General features: G+C 36.3%; 1 protein-coding gene across 3 annotated transcripts in view; it reads left to right on the forward strand.

Moving 5' to 3' along the window:
• Positions 1 to 17218, forward strand: part of PLPP4 (phospholipid phosphatase 4) — a 196575-nt gene that overhangs the window by 79006 nt on the left and 100351 nt on the right. For all 3 annotated transcript variants that reach the window (XM_072624225.1, XM_072624234.1, XM_072624239.1), the window contains exons 3-5: positions 9827 to 9917; positions 15132 to 15195; positions 16318 to 16442. In XM_072624225.1, coding sequence (XP_072480326.1) covers positions 9827 to 9917; positions 15132 to 15195; positions 16318 to 16442 — 280 coding nt within the window. The remainder of the gene's footprint in view (positions 1 to 9826; positions 9918 to 15131; positions 15196 to 16317; positions 16443 to 17218) is intronic.

The raw sequence follows: 17218 nt of genomic DNA on the forward strand, positions 1-17218 counted from the left end.
TAAGGGATGTTGTAAGGTTTGCACAGAACTTTCCTTTTCTTCCTCCTCAGATGACCATGTATTTCCTCATCTCAGAGGAAATTTTTATTCTTCTCCCAATAGAATTGAAGTTACCTGAGGGTAGATACTATTTCCTTTTTATTTTATGTCTCCAGAACCTTGGAAAGTGTTTTGTACTTAATAAATGTTTATTAAATTTTATTCAACTTTTCCCATAACAACCTTACGAAGGAAGACAAGCTTTTATTAATCACCTCCATTGTGCTAAACACTTTACAAACATTAATTCTTTTGATTTTCATAACAAAATAGGTGTTTTTACTACCCTCATTTTACAGATGAGCATCTGAGGTGGGCAGAGAGGGTAAGTGACTTGCCAAGGTATAAGCATCTGAGGCCAGATTTGGACTCAGATCTTCTTGATTCCAGGCAGAATTATACCTATTGTACCTCTGAGATAGATAAAGCAAATGCTATCATCTTGATATTACAGATAAAGAAACTGAGGTTTAGAAAGTTTCCATTCAAGATTATGTGAGTTGATCTTGGTCATATTAGCATGGGGATAGAAATGTGGGAGGCCTGACTACTGGTCCAGTACTCATAAAACAGTGTAAAGAACTGGGTCTGGAGTTCAAGGATCTATTTGGAACCTGACTTTTCTACTTACTACCTGTGTGACCTTTGTCCAGGCACTGTACCTTCATTGTATATCTGAAAAATAAGAAGCAAAATTTTTTCTAAGATCTCCCCTAGCTCTAAATTTTTGATCCTGTTGTCCATGATGAGGTCAGGTGACCAGATTAAGGTAAATTACATCTCCAGGTACCCAGAGAACTGTCAGATATGTTTATTAAGCTAGGATCAATTATCCTTGAAAGACTGGAGAACCAGAGAAGTAGTAAAGAATTCTAATTCAGAATGTTCCATGTTGTCCTGACTTTCAAAAATGGGAATAGAATGGATTGTATAAACTCTAGGACACTGAGCTGGAGTTCAATCACTGACAAAATTATCATTCATGTTATTAAAGGGATCGGATGTGAATGCCTAGAACAGTAATCAGTGATTACAAAGAACGAACATCTCTTCACAGAGAACAGGGCATAGCAGACTGATTTCAGTTATTTGCTAAGAGCGAGCATTTTATATATGGCATTTATAAAATGCTTTAAGATTTTGAAAGAACTTTGCATATTTTATCTGTTTCAGCCTCACAACACCCTTAAGAAACAGGTACTCATTATCCTCATTTTACTGGTGAACAAACAGATAGGCAAGCAGGGCAGCCAAGTGACTCAGTCGATAGATGCTGGGTGTAGAGTCAGGAAGACTCATCTTCCCAAGTTCAAATCTGGCCTCAGATACTTAATAGTTGTATAACTCTGGGCAAGTCCCTTAACCCTATTTGCCTCACTTTCCTCATCTGTAAAATGAACTGGAGAAAGAAATGGTAAACACCTCCAGTATCTTTGCCAAGAAAACCCCAAATAGGGTCACAAAGGGTCAGTAATGGCTGAATAATGGCTAAAAACTGAACAGTTCCTTTGTTCATGGAACTTTACCTGATCCTTGTTTTCCTCCATTCTCTATGCTTTAAACATTTAGATCTGTTTGTGTTGTCTGTAGGAATGTTGCCATTCATCACCATAGTAAGGTGGCCATGTGTCAAAATTGCGTGAATTGTTTTCATGAACTCAACAGGTTGAAGGACAATCAATGCCTGTACTGTTGTGCTTGAACAGATGCCCTATGATCCCCCAATTTACATACCTTGAAGGGCATGTTTTACTAGGAGTTACCTGTCCCTCATGGTTCTTGGTCACTAGGAGAGTCAGCTCAGATTTTTTTTGACTTAATGTTTGATAAAATGGAACATAATTAGTATGTTATAAGTTGTACCCATTTCCCTCTTCAGTAATGTCACCTTTGTACCTCAGTGAGGGGGCTGCCCTCTACTTGTTTTGTGCCACCCTTGGAAGACTGCCCTCCATGCACTTTGGTTGTAATGACTGGGGTCTTTCTGTGTATCGAAGGGGGGGGATGAGAAAGTTGATTCATTGAGGACCCTTATTCTCTTCCAATCAGCATTAATCAGTTCGATAGGATAGGGGTAGTGATTATAAGTTCTGTATATTTGGTCCTAGAGCTGTGAGTCACAGATGGTAACATCACTTGCATAATCCAAGGAAGCTGGTGAGAGGCTTCCACCCTTGCTTTTCTGTGACATGGTGATCAAGCCCAGTGTGACAGAGGTAACTCAACTACGTGGAAAGTCCTCATTTATTTTTGTCTCTTTGGACCATTCTTTCTTGTCCAACATGAGCAGGTGTCCATATTATGACCATCTAATGACTACCTAGTCAGTGGAGATACCCCTTGCTTCACCCAACTTGTGCCACTACTGACAGGTCATTTTTGCTTATTTTAGTCAATGAATCATATGTCAACCAATGGAATTATTCTGTATTTGGTATAGCTGTTTAGATATATAGCCCTATAAAAATAGGACCCTGAAAAGAGGGGACATGTTAGATCATGAAGGAGATCTGAAGTCCACTTCATTAAAGGGAACCATGGACCCTTTAGTAAAGTGTCTTTGTCTCAGTGCTCTGCCTCAGTTTCTCTTATTGTGGGCTGAATAATTTTTATCCCCACATTACACAGGTTGTGATTTGCCAGGGGTCACACAGGTAGTAAATGTCAGAGGCCAGATTTGAACTAAAATCTTTCTAACTCTGGGTCCAGCACACTATCTCCTGTGGCTACCTAGCTCCTTATTTGGTAGCATAGATAGTTGCTAGGCTATTGGTTAGGGGTTAGACTTTGAATAAGAGAACTAGGATTTATCCCTGTGCTTTGCAATTGATGCCATCCATCATATTTCCTCTTCAAGTAGTTAGTTCATTTTACCAATCACGTTTTGCATAAATTGATAAAAAGTGATGGGAGCCCTAGAAATTCTTGGGGAATGGACTTATATTGGTAGGGTAAATGTAGGCTATCTTTTCTTTATGTTCCTCTGCCCTGGTCATAGGTCTATACCACTGCATATGCCCAACACAGAAAAGCACTGACAGATTAGTCCATGTATACTTGGATTTATGGCAAACCACAGTGATGAATCCTACTTCTCTTATTCAAAGTCTGAGAGTTCACAGCCTGCACTATTTTTTTGAATTTTCTCCCCTGCCACCACTACTGATAAGGTGCAAGGATGTTATCATTAAGCAACAGCTCCTCCATTTAATTACTGATGATTTCTATCTCTGAGAGAACATTTTCCAAGATAGCTTTGAAAAAGATTAAGAGTTGTCAAAGTGAATTATGGATTCATTCCATATTCCACTTTCACAGTGGGAACATACTGGTCCTTGCTCTGATTTTCCTCCTCAGAAGATTCTTCTATGTGGGAAGCATCCATTGCAAGGTGTTTGGGCACTAATGCTCCATTTTACTACTTCCAGTATTCTACCAGGACTTTAGGCTGGACCTGGTTCAAAAAATGATGACATTCCAGAGATATATGCCACATCTAGACATACCAGAGTGATGGTGTTCATTTTCTCACTGACACCTATAACTTCCTAAAGGAACTTGAGACCCTACAGAGTAACCTACTTTCCATTCACTCTGGAATTCCCTTGGATCACTGAATTTAATATTAGAGTGTAATGGAAAGAGGTCTGCATTTAGTCAGAGGACCTGGTACTTACTTACAACCAGTTCTGATACTTACAAACTATAAATGACCTTGGGCAAATCAGTTCATTATTCTTGGTATAAATGACCTTTGGCAAATCAGTTCATTATTCTCAGCCTTAGTTTCCCCTTCTATAAAATGAAAGATTTTTATCCTATGGCCTCTAAAGTCCTTTTCAGATCCAAATCTATGACCCTAGTTGGAATCTGAGTGGACTTTAATCTGTTTGAATCTCCACCTTAGAAGCTGTTGGCAGGAATCACCAGGGCAAGAATTATATTTTTAAAGGTAAAATATTTCATCTCATGAGTAAGAGAGTAAAGAAAAGCTCAGATACTCTATGAAGAGACTGCAATGCAATTTCCCCAATTTCCTAGTGAACTGGGGAGAAAGAAAATCAAAGAGCACCATCCACAGGAAGATATACATGCTGGAGAGAGGAAATGGTCACTTTAACAGCTGAATGGGTGAGTGAAGTTCAGTCTTTCCACAGGTCTCATTTTGTCTTAAAGATAGTAAGAAAGCATTATAGGATAGTAGAATGAGTGCTTAGTTTAAGGTTTAGAGGACACGGGTTCAAATTCTGACTCTGATTCATATTATTTGGGGGGCTCTACACAGTCAATTAATCCTGATTGGCCTCAGTTTATTCATCTGGAAAATGAAGGGAGTAGACTAAATGGCTTCTGAGGTCTCTTCTATCTCTACATCTGTAATCTGATGAGCCTGGCAGGGCAACCCTCCCCTTGGTCCTTTCTCTTTGTGGTTGGGCTCCTTGGTTCGCTTCCCCTCCAGTGTCTAGATCCAGTAAACAATGAATATATCTTGTGATGCAAGGATCCCTGCTTATGGACCATATCCTAAGGAATTGTTTGCTAGGCTTCAACTATTCACCCATAAATGTTGAGGAAATTTTCTCTCTAGCTGGAAACATGGCTGCTGACTCTCCAACAGCACCACTGCTATTTTGAAGAGCTCACCTTCTTCTCAGATTTCTAGTACTTCTGCCTTTTTTTATAAGTACTCATGTCACAGAATTTCAGGCCTGGGGACTCCAAAAAACATCATGGAAAATGTACTTGGATAAGAAATACAATCTGCTCTATGCCTATTACATAATGATCAATATTAAAAGGCATTCTTTAACATATGCTCATTAGAGTCATAAATGATTTTTGTAAGATTGATATAACAGGTAGAATCTGAAATAACTGAGGAAACAAAGGTTCAAGCTTCTGAGAATACCAGCTTATTAAGCAATTCGTACCAACTGCATAACAGATTGGGACCAGGCCTCCTCAGCTTAGCACTGGATCTTGAAAAAAAGGAGGAGACAGATTTTTATGCATTAAAAGATAACAATTAACAGGATATAAACCAGGACACAAGATTAGCTAATATGATTTCTAATTGGAGGGAAAATTAGGAGCTTGCCAAGTTGGGAAGAGGATGAGTAAGTTCTGAGAACTGGGAGAGAAAGGGAGCACTTGCAATTCCCTGAAATTAAATAAAGAAATGTCTTACTCCTCCCAAGATTCTGTTTTCAATAAACAGAACATGAAAACAGTAACTGATTGACCACAGGGCCAATTTTCAGATAATACGTATAGATTACTTGAGATATAAAATTGTGAGAAAACTTCCATCAATTTTCAAATCTCACTGAGTTTCTGGTTAGCATAATGGAGGTCCTTAGTTAAGGTTCTCTAAGCAGCAGGTAGAGGGGGTCCAGCTTCCCAGCCACACAAGGCTAGGTTCAAACAATGCAACAGTTTTCTCACAGTTCCCATAATTGAATAAAGTCTTCTCACAAGATAAATTTGCGCTAGATATATAATTGAATAGAGAGGGAGCTAAGCTAGATCCAGAACTGATGAAGTCAGTGTGGTTCTCTCAATTCCCACAATTCCTACATTGAAACATTCAATATTGCAGGGAAATTGAAGAACTAAAGGCTTTTGGGGTAACTTTGTGAAGTATATTCTTCATAGGTGCTCGCATGAGGTTGTAGGATATCTTGAACAACTACAGGATAGAAAGGAATAAATGAAGCTGTTTCTCAAGTGAATGTGTTGCCATGTCTAAACTATAGAGGATAATTGAGGGTGTTGTTACAAAAAGAACATTGTCTTTAAAAGCCAGAGGATTTTCTTCCTGGATTTCATTTCTTCATTGGAAAAACTCTGCATTCTATGGTTATTTAAGTTGGGTATTTAAAGAAAAGATGAATGTAAAACTGGCCACAACTCCATGGATTTGGGTTGAGAGTGAAAGGAGCACTTATCCAGATGAATATTCTAAAATAAAAGACATAGACACAATAGACATGAAGTGTTTGTTTCTTGTGAGCATTTTGTATACTTTCTTGAGGATGAGGATGAGGAAAATTTTGATGTGACTGCCAGCTGGTACAGTTGGTACATTGGACCTGGAATCAAGAAGACCTTCAAATACAGCCTTAGATACACACCAGTTGTGTGACCCTTGGGCAAGTGACTAAATTTCTCAAAGCTTCAATTTCTTCATCTGCATAATGGAGATATAATAATAGCATGTACTTCCCCGGCTTGTTGTATCAAGAGAGAGCATATTTGTGAACCTCTTTGCAAACCTTAAATGCTACATATTGTTACTGTTATTGTCATTGTTATTATTTTCTGTTTCTTGTTACCTTTCTCTCCTCCCACAACATGTGCCTTATATTGTGAGGCCATTTTAGACCCTGCTCCAGAATGTGGGTCAAATAATAAGGATGAGTTTGTTTTCGTTTTTTGGTACATATTGTTTGACATACCAGAGAACAGCAAATAGCAAAACTGATCCAACAAATACCTAAAGAACCCCGCCCCTTACAAGTCTATTTGAAGATTTGTTGACAAAAAAAGAAGGATGATCCGTTTAACTTAGATGCTGTGGTAATAATACAGTCATTGTATTTGACCAGAATTGTTTTTGTTTCTCATTGTTATCTGATTATAATATTACCCTTTCTTACTTATTAATTGTAAGAGATATAACTTTGCTTTCCCCTTTAATTGTTTTATGATGTGTCTTTTAAAATTTATAGTGGATTGTTTATCCATTTGAAATTTATTGTGGTATATCTTGTAAGATGCTGACCTAAATATATCTTTTACCAAATTTCTTCCTAGTTTTCCCAGAATTATTTCCTAAATAAAAGTTTCTTCTGCAGTATTTTGCATTCTTGGGCTCATTAAACACTAGACTACTGTGCACATTTATTTCTGGATCTTGCTTATTTGATCTGTTCTTTGATCTATTTCTTTCCCAGTACCAGATAATTCCGATCATTGCTGCTTTTGTACTATAGTTTAAGGTCTGATAGCACTGATCCCTCTTCCTATTATTTTATCCTTTGATATTATTGACCTCTTATTTCCCCATATTTGCATAGCCCTAATTCTATAAAACAATTTGGGTATATAATAATTTTTATCACATTGGTGAAGCCTAAATGTGAACATTAAATATTTCTCAAATTATGTCAGCATTGATTGATTTCTATAAAAATTATTTTACTTGTATTCATATAAATTCTCTGTGGGTGCTAATAGGTTAATTCTCAGAAATTTAATATATTTTGTTGTAACCTTAAATGACATTCTCTCCTTACTTATTTTTTGTGTGGTTTTGTTAATAACATACAGGTAAAAAAATATTATGTGTATTTTTCTTCCTGGTTCTTTATGAAAACTATTAATTACCTCACTGAATTTTTGCTGATTCTCTAGGGTTCTCCAAGTAGAACATCATTGCTTCCACAAATAAAGCATTGATGATTCTTTGCTTATGCTGTGTGTGTTGATTTCTTTTGCTTAATTTACTACTATTAGCACCATTTTGAATGGAGATAGTGGTCATCTTTATCCTTACTTTATCCATACACTGATTGAGAATGTTTCCAATATTTCTGCATTATAGATAATGCTGGTTCTTGGTTTTAGATAGATGCTTTTATTATTATATAAATTATGTAAAAATTTCCTTTTCTTTCTATGCTTTTGGTGTTTTTTAAAAAAAATTCATAGACATATTTTATGAGTTTTCTGTATCTGTTGATGCTATCATGTTGTTTTTCTTTCTTTCTTTCTTTCTGTTTTTTACAATTAATTGTGTTTATAAATCTTGAAGTACCTTTCATTCTTGAGAGGAATCCTACATGATCATAATGAGAGGCAAAATGGAATAGCTAACATTATTTTGGTCTTTCTGATTTATCTTTCTGTCAGATTTCTCTGAATTTAATAGACACATTGAAGTCATCTATTATTATCTTACTATATATTTCTTTTTGCAATTTGTTAAATTTTTTGTTTACATATTTTGATACCATGCCATGCAGTAGATACATATTTAATATTGATATGGTCCAATTACCTGTGATATCTTAAGCATATGAAGCTTCCTCTTACCTATATTAATCATTTATATTTTTCTAGTAATTTTATCTGAGATTATGATTGCCTTTTTTGGATTCAGTTGACACACAATAAGTTCTGCTTCAACTTATCATTTTAATTCTGTGTGAATCTTTTAGTGCATTTCATATACTATATATAGAAATTTGTTGCGTTTTGTTTTCTAATCTGTTCTGCCACTCTCTGCTAATTTATAGATGAGTTCATTCTGTTCATTTTCATGATTATGATTATTGTTTTTGCCTTCATAAAATCCTACTATGATACTTCTTTTAAAAAAGGAATTTTTAAAAAGTCACAGTAACTATCCGGAATTTGTATTGCACGAAACAGTACAATCTCAGTCTTCTTTTTTGGGTCTTGTACCTATCCCCTACTTTTTTCTTAATGAATCAGTCCTCTAGCTGTAGTTTCTTTTGCTTCAGGCAATCTTTTTCTCAAACCTATCTTTTGACTCATGTACTCCTCCTTTTCATCTTCCTTTCAATCTCTTGATTCCTTTATTCTACTTATCCTATTATAATCTATTTTCTTTTTTTCCCTCTCTCTCTTTTTCTCTGTCTTTCCTTCTTTCTTCCTTTCTTTTCTTTTTCCTTCCTTCTTTCCTTTCTTTCTTTCTTTTTTCTTTCACTTTCCTTGCCTATCTCCATACCCCATCTGGTTTTTTAAAATGGACTTTACCTTTAACTCTTTCAGTTTTAAAAATTGCTAAGTCTCTTCCCTTTCTCTCATCCTATAGGGTGTTTCCTTATAAATATCCAAGTTCAAATCTTGGCTCTGTTTCCTTAATGGCCCTTAGACAAAATAAGACTTCTAAGGGTCAATACTTCTATCTAGTCTTTTGTGTATATCATCACATGGGAGCGGGTAGAGAAGTCAAGAGGGGACTGATTCATTTTTAAAGTAGAAGAGACAATCCAAACCCCCAATATACTAACAAAGGGAGAGAGAAGTGAACTAATTGATTATGGCTATAGCTATGACAAAAAATCCACTGCTAAGGTAGTACAGTGGATAAAACACTGGGCTGGAGTTAGGAAGGCCTGAATTCAAATAGTTCAGTTATGGCCTCAGACAGCTGTTTGACCCTGGGCAAGTCACTTACCCCTGTTTGACTCAGTTTCTTCATTTTTAAAATGAGCTGGAGAAGGAAATGGCAAACCAATCCAATGTCTTTGCCAAGAAAACTCCAAATGCGGTCATGACGAGTCAAATATGTCTGAAAATAACTAAACAACAAAATGACATGAAATGTCCAGAAGTCAAGAGAAAAATAGAGAGACAGAGACAGACAGACAGAGACAGAGAAAGAGATACACAGAGAGAAGACAGTTACAGCTGAAGCATGTTAATTCCTTTGACAATAGAAATCACAGGTGAAGTTCCTGGCAGAACTGAATCATCATAATTATGGATTATTCATTTTGACTTTAAAAGTTACCACTTTAGATGTGGCTTCAAACAATTACAAATCAATTATAACCCACAATTAGGCCTACAATTTTTTAAGTCTGTGTAACGCTCCGCGTATGGCTCTAAATTATCCTACTTTGCTTGAAATCACCAGTTCAATAAATATCATTCAACTGGTCAGTCTAATGAAGTTAGTTGGGAGTAATGGCAAATCAGCTCTTCTGACAGTAACATGATGTTCATCTGAGTGATTATTTGTTCTTTCTTACAGGCAATCTCTTTTCTTACGCCCCTGGCAGTCATTTTTGTAGTGAAAATCATCCGGCGAACTGACAAGACTGAAATTAAAGAGGCCTTTTTAGGTAAAGTATGAACTGTATGTACTTTTGATGAAGAAACAGAAGTCAATTAGATCATTATTAAATGTAAAGAATCTCAAAATGCACACACACAGCTGAGTATTTTTCCTGATCCAGTAAAGTATCTGATTAACAAGATGCCTATTTTGTCTGTCTAATGAGTAGCAACTTGGTAACAATATTATCTGTCCTCATTTTTGAATTCTCCTCATTACACCAAACATATGAGGACCAAATTCTGTTCATGTGCAAGCAGAGGATTATCATGTTTTGATGCAAAAATAACGCTTTGCAACAAGGAAAATGTTATTAGGCGGCTTTATTGTTGAAGTATGTCCATTGCTTATCCTCTCCACAGATGTGGATAATAGTATCCATTTTGAAGAAAGTAGAAGCCAATCATAGATTAAATATTCATTATCTGAATAATAAAAGAGGTGTACTTTCCAACCTCCTCCATGCCTTCCCCTCTTCCTCACCTCTCCTTCTCTCAAAAATGCTTACAGTTTTGGGGGATTTCTTTATTTACTAAGGAAAAGTTCTAAGAACTTAAGTCTCATGTGTTCTGTATGAATATATTTAATCCATAAATGTTTATTAAATGTCTATTATTTGTAAGGAACTTTATTTTAACTACTTATTTGCCTCAGGCCCTGACCAGATAAGCAGTTTGACTATTTTTGCACCACATGCCCTTATTTTTGCCATCATTAGTGGACTTCTGAGCCTTTGATTGAATTTGGAAATAATCAAGTCATTATTTTTGGTCTAAATTACCAAAACAAACCCATTTATGTCTACAGTGTTCTAGCTATTTTCATCAGTCAAGGCAACTGAATTAAATTTACCATTTGGAATCTGATCCATTATTCAGTACTTAATCCTAATTCTCCTCCAAATCATGTTTTGTAATGTTATGTATAGCCAATTAAAAAAAAGAAAATAATTACAAAGAATATTTACCTCATTTGAGTATTTGGTTTTAATTATAGTTTCCATGAAAGGCTCAATGCTATATATCTCTGTTGTTTGTTGATAAACAGGGTCATAACCACAAAGGAGATAAAAATACCTTGGAGGGCAGTGTTCAGGCATAGAGTTGGTTATACCATTTCCTGGATATGATATTTCCTGGATAACCAGAAAATGTCTGTCTGTGGAATGTCATGACTTGGATTTACTGGGACATTGGGGATACACTGCTTAGTGCCTCCATTGATAAATTCAGCCCTTCCTGCACCAACAATACATTCTTTCCTGGGCCCCCAAACCCAAAGACATACTACTATTTTAAAAGACTTTCTTTCTTTTTGCCTTTTATGGTTATGCTTGCAATTCATTGCCTCCCTTTGGAGCTGAGGTATTCATAAAGCAGTAAGTACCACACAGTGACTTTCCCTAGACCTTTCACTCTCAACTAAATCTCCAATAGCCTGACATTTTAGAATTGAACATTATATCCTTTATTTCCTACGTGTTAAAACAGTAGGCCTTATTATTGCATATTCTGTTTTCCTGACTAAATAGAAACTTGTTCTATAAAGATCATTGGGACCTTTGCTTTATGCCTAATTCTTATCTCTTCATTTTTAAGAGAAAGCTATACATACAGATACATACATACATATGTGTATGTGTGTGTGTGTATATATATATATATACACGTATATTATATATATATACATACATACTCATATAAAGCAAACAAATATACTACAGTCTCCATAAAGAGGCTCAGATGGTTCTATACACTGGATTTAATTTTATCTTTAATAATTCTCTGGATGAGAGCAACCTCATATAATATACTTTTTATTGATTCAGTAGACTTTACCCTAGTCCACAAAAATTTGGACCAGAGCTTATATTTGCCTTGTAGGATCACCATGTTATGTTGAGTTTTTACTGAATGGAGCTGAGTTTCAAGGAGTAAAATTTAACCTACAGTTTATCTAATCAGTATAAATAATGAAGTAATATTAAAATAAAAGTCCCACACTAACATTTTTATGATGTAAATAATTTTAATAGTATTTTATTTTTTCCAGTTACATATAAAGACAATTTTTAATATTCATTTTTAAATAAAATTTTGGGTTCCAAATTTTCTCCTTCCCTCCCTTCTCCCTCTGTAACAGCAAGGATCCCAACATACAAAAGAGGGCCTACTGTACAGGTTCTTAGATTTGCTTTTCTAAAAGGAAAGCAACGTTAGAGGGGTCAACAATCTACTTTAATCAAGAACATATATTATTCACTTAGTTCAGGGGAAAAAGTAAGCACCCTAAACTTCAGGGAAAATACAAACCGAAATTACAAGCAGAAATTACAAACAGAAAGACCAACAGATAGGGCTTCCAACTGTCTGATCATAAACGATACATGTATCACAGATCAACAGAGAGATCCAGATGTCTGACCATTACATGCATGCCTAGTTAACAGAAACAGAAGCACCAACATCTGGGTTTTCAAAGCCTGGGGTCTCCTTAGCAGCTACCCAGAGTCTTGTCTGGCCAAACAGATGCTTTCAATGAGTAAGCCCCAAAGTAAAACCTCACCTCAGAGTATTTATACATTTTTCAGAGCTGGAGGGCATGACCTTCTGAGTCATTGCCTCAATAGAAATGAGCAAAAGGTATTGAGGCCTATTAATGGACAGGGAAGATCTTTTAACTCTTTCCCCCACCCACCATTAACCTTACATTAACATTATATCTTCTCCCTAAGATGGTAAGCAATTTGATATATGTTATATATGCTGCACTAACTTTCCAGCAATACAAGTAACCTTCTTATAGTGACTCTTGGCCAGTCCCAAAGGATAAATTGACCATTTAAATCTTTTCATGTTGGTTTTGAATTGGTTTCATGAGTCACTCCCTTTCCTCTGTCTGGTCTTGCTGTAAGAGGTGAAAACTAATTTTTCTGAACTTAGTTATTGTTAACTAACAAGAGCAAGGTAATCTCTAGTAGAGAATTTTCCTGGTTTATCTCCACTAATAAAAAAAATTTTTTTCTCGACTAGGGTTAATTCTAGCATGATCAAAATCAACAAGAGGCTTCTATTTCAATAGAACCTAGACTGTGTTTCACAGAAAAAAATATAATTGCTTTCTAAGACAGGAAATTGGTTTCTAGAAATCCATCTACCGCCAGTAGGCATCTCTATTCTAATGTTCCACTATGATTTGTTAGAGGAAAGCATTTGGGACTGATTTTGGTGGACTTTGTGGTTGGTGCATTCTGCCAGTTTGTCCAGAAAAGGGCAGTTAATAACTGTTGACAAGGAGAGCCATTTGCAAGAAAAGGCCACACACGCAAACCCATGATATTAGAAGATACACACAGTGAATAGGTTCACTCTGGATGTCCATGACGCTCCTCAAGATATGTGCCATATTAACCCTGCACCCATGAAATCTGTGGTGCTAGGTATGTGCCAGAATCAAAGCACAGTTAGGAAAACACAATGGTTTTCTTGACAGGAAAATGCTACAGTCATTCAAGGCAACCTCAGGAATCCATACTAGGAGAACAACTGCAAATATCATGCAAATTAGAGGGGAGAAAATGAAGCAATGGATGCAATGAATTGTGTCTCATGGCTCCCTGGCCTCTTCAGCTATGCTTTCAGCATAGTGAAGAGAAAAGAGGTCTTTTGTTTAGTAGGAGTCTTTGTAGTGCTGAATATAAAAAAAAAAATTGACTCAGAGTTCCTACACAAATCCTATTTATGTATTCTAGTTGCCTACTTAGATTTTTGACAGCATCCCGACATGGCTGACTCATGTTCCACTCCTGAGCCCAGTCAGCCTCTACCTCCCTCTTGGCCACTTTCACAAGCAGCCAGTTGCCATCTGATACTCGGACTGTTTATTTTCCTTTGCTGAATGTATTAGTTTAATTTGTCCCTCCCAAGCTCTCAGTCTGTTGACTTGAATTCACTGGTCTTGACTTGATAATTGTCTTTCTTACCTCCGTACTTCTCAACTTAATGAACATGCCATCTATTAAATAACACTCCCCCTTTCCCTGTAGCAGATTAATGTTAAGTCTTTTTGAAGTGAGCTTCAACCTCCCCCCTCCCCCTACAAACTAAGCTCCATCTCACGGTGAATTGCACTACATTCTCATTGAACAAACCTCAGAGAGTCTTTAAGAATTAATACTTGCCTTAGGAATATGATGGCCCACATTCTTTATTATTCAAGATATAAATGGAAAATGAGACATATAGGTTTTTATTACTTATCAAAGGCATTCAATCTTTAATAAAATTAATCTTAATAACTTCACCTTTTGTACAGTCCCTCTAAATAATGGAGAGGGCATGAGAGGTATTGTTCTGAGATGCCACTGAAGGGGAAAGTTCTCTCAATCATGCCTGTAGCATCCTTTGGAATATATATTGTTAGTCTAATAAAACCCTCTGAGTCACTTGGGGAAAATCCCTTTGCAGTATGTTTGAATAAAATATTTCACCAATTCCTTCTGTTTTATATAAAAAAGGAATCACACAGACAAAATATTTTGACAGCTGAAACCAGTGTTCTCGATTGTTTTTCTTTGCAAAGGCAGAGAGATGGGTGGGTAACAGATGCACAAATCATGGTGGTGCTGATGATGGAGCGTGATGACACTGTCATGACTGAGATAGTAGCAAGGGGCCAGTGGTGCATTCTGAAGTGGTATTGCAGCTACTGCTGGGCCAAGTTTGGAATTATGCCTGAGAGGGTTGCCAGGGAAAAGAACAAGGGATATGTCTTGCTACGAATGAAAAGAACCACGAATATGTCCCATTAGTCAGTCAGTTTGAATCAAGCCAAGCCGTGATAGATGCGTTCTGAATCTGAGGATCCTGGGTGAGTGAGAATAGAAAATTTTGAACTAAAAGGACTAAAAGAACTGAAATTTGATGAGATCTCTATTCATAATTGGTCCTAATTATATTTCATTTCCATTAGCCAAGTCTTCTAAAAGAGAGAAACCTCCATCCTTCTTAATATGCCCTGAACTTTTCCTTTGATTAGCAAAATAATAATAATATTTAAAATCATGGATTTTTTCTTATTTTTTTCTATCCCTGGGGGAATTCATTTGACTCATGGTTGTAAGGCCATCAATTAAATGATAGTGAACTAACAGTTACTTTTTTTTTTTTACTCATTCTTAGCCAGGTTGTTATTTTTCTGTCTGTTTGGTTTTGTTTTGTAGCGGTTTCCTTGGCTCTAGCTCTGAATGGAGTCTGCACAAATACTATTAAATTAATAGTTGGAAGGTAAGTCCTGAAATGTAACAGTGACTTTAAGTATTGAAGAGATGTAGAGCAAACTTGTGTAATGACATCACAGCTTAATCTTTGATCAGAATTTTTTGGATGGAAAAAAGGCCTGTGGGTTTTCTAACTTAAACAAAAGAAGAGGCCATTTGGGAATCAGTCCTTAGTAATCCAGTTCAACAATCATTTATTCAGTAAGGCTCTTTGCTGTCCATCTCAGATTCATTTGAATTTTGAGGATGTCTAATAATCTATAGTTTCCCATTGAGGCATGAAGGCTGCTGAATCTAAGAAAATCTTTTCCAGTCAGTTGGGGCAAATCCCTTTGTAATATATTTTGAATAAAATATTCAAACAGTTCCTTCTATTTTATTTGATAGGGCAGCTATGCAGTAAAAAATTTATACCCTTATAAGTCTCCTGTAAGCTAAGATCCTCTCTTTGGGCAGTCAAGGGCCTACCATTGACTCTCACTAGATACCAACTTGCTTTCTTAGTTTGGCTTTCCATGCGCATGGATGCTGATTGGGGTAGATTGAGGACTGAAGTTTTCCATTGCGTTCTTTGCAGTTTGCTATCCCTCCCTTTAAACAAAAATGGATTTTTTTGTTTGCTTAAAATTTTTTAAAGAAATGTTATATATAGTAAAACCTATCTATGGAGCCAATTAAGGGGAAAAAGTCTTTGAATTAGGTAATTGGAGAATTTCACCATCAGTCCCCAAGCCTGAACAGAAGACACTATTTCTAGGACACTCAGGGTTCTCTGAGTCAGGTTGAATAAGATCTAGCATCCCTAGGAAGTACATGAAGTTAAACAAGATATAGAATCTAGGATCCTATAGGACTGTGAGGAACTTAACTATCATTAATATAACACCTTGTCAACCTGCCCCAGATCTTGGATGTGGAGAACAGCAACTTAACTAAAGGACTATGTAGAGAGAATAATCCATAGTGATACAAAAGAAGCCTCACTATTTTTTACTTGCATAGGGAATTTAAGTACCAGCTTTATGGTGTGGGGCAGGGATGGAAAAGGGAGGATGGCAGAAGTGTGGGTAGGAGGTGTATTTACAATGGCAGTTTTTCATATTTAAAATATCCATGGTGTTTTTTGTAGACCTCGTCCCGATTTCTTTTACCGCTGCTTTCCAGATGGAGTAATGAACTCTGAAATGCACTGCACAGGTGATCCTGATCTGGTGTCTGAGGGCCGAAAGAGCTTTCCCAGCATCCACTCTTCCTGTAAGTTAACTCGTCCATGATGTCACTTGTACTTTTTTTAGTCCCTTTGCTTATATTTCCTGATGAATCCATAAAGAACTTGTGTAAAAATAAGAAATCTTTATTTTTTTTAATCAGACAGCAAAGGACAATTAACCCTAACTAACTTGTCAGAAGTCACTGCAGATCAATCACATTTGATGAAAGATATGTGATTGGAGGTAACAAACCTAAGGAAAATACTTTGCAACTTTCTGTACACAGCCTGCACCTGAGAGTAATGTACCTCGAACATTTCAGGATGCTAGCCTAAGGTCTTAGTCATTTTCAGAACAATAATAGTATATCATTCTCTCCACCTTATTCCTTCAACACATTCTCCACTGCACAGATTAATGGTTCATTCTTGCAAGCTGAGGGTAGTTTTTAAAGAATATACTTGATTATATGGCCCTAGAATACTAGGCACTCAGAAGTGTCAGCATTTAAAAAAATATTGTTCTCTATTAGGGTTTGATTTGAGTCCTGTTTTCTGAAATGAAATTTGAAGCTTGTTAATAAGGGCCTCCTGTGTATGAGTAGCAAAGAACATGCAATATGTCCTTTATCAGAGATGAGGGAACATCCTGGTTGTAATATTTTCCAATCTTCATCGCCACTGAGTCAACACCTATTCACAAACCATTATCTCTGGTCATACCTAGACTGAGGAACATCACAATTAGTTGATAATTCCAGCCATATTTGACATTTGGAAATAAAATGATTAATGTGGTTATAAGCCTGTGTTAATCCAA

Source organism: Notamacropus eugenii, chromosome 1 (assembly GCF_028372415.1).
Source record: "Notamacropus eugenii isolate mMacEug1 chromosome 1, mMacEug1.pri_v2, whole genome shotgun sequence".
Taxonomy (NCBI): domain Eukaryota; kingdom Metazoa; phylum Chordata; class Mammalia; order Diprotodontia; family Macropodidae; genus Notamacropus; species Notamacropus eugenii.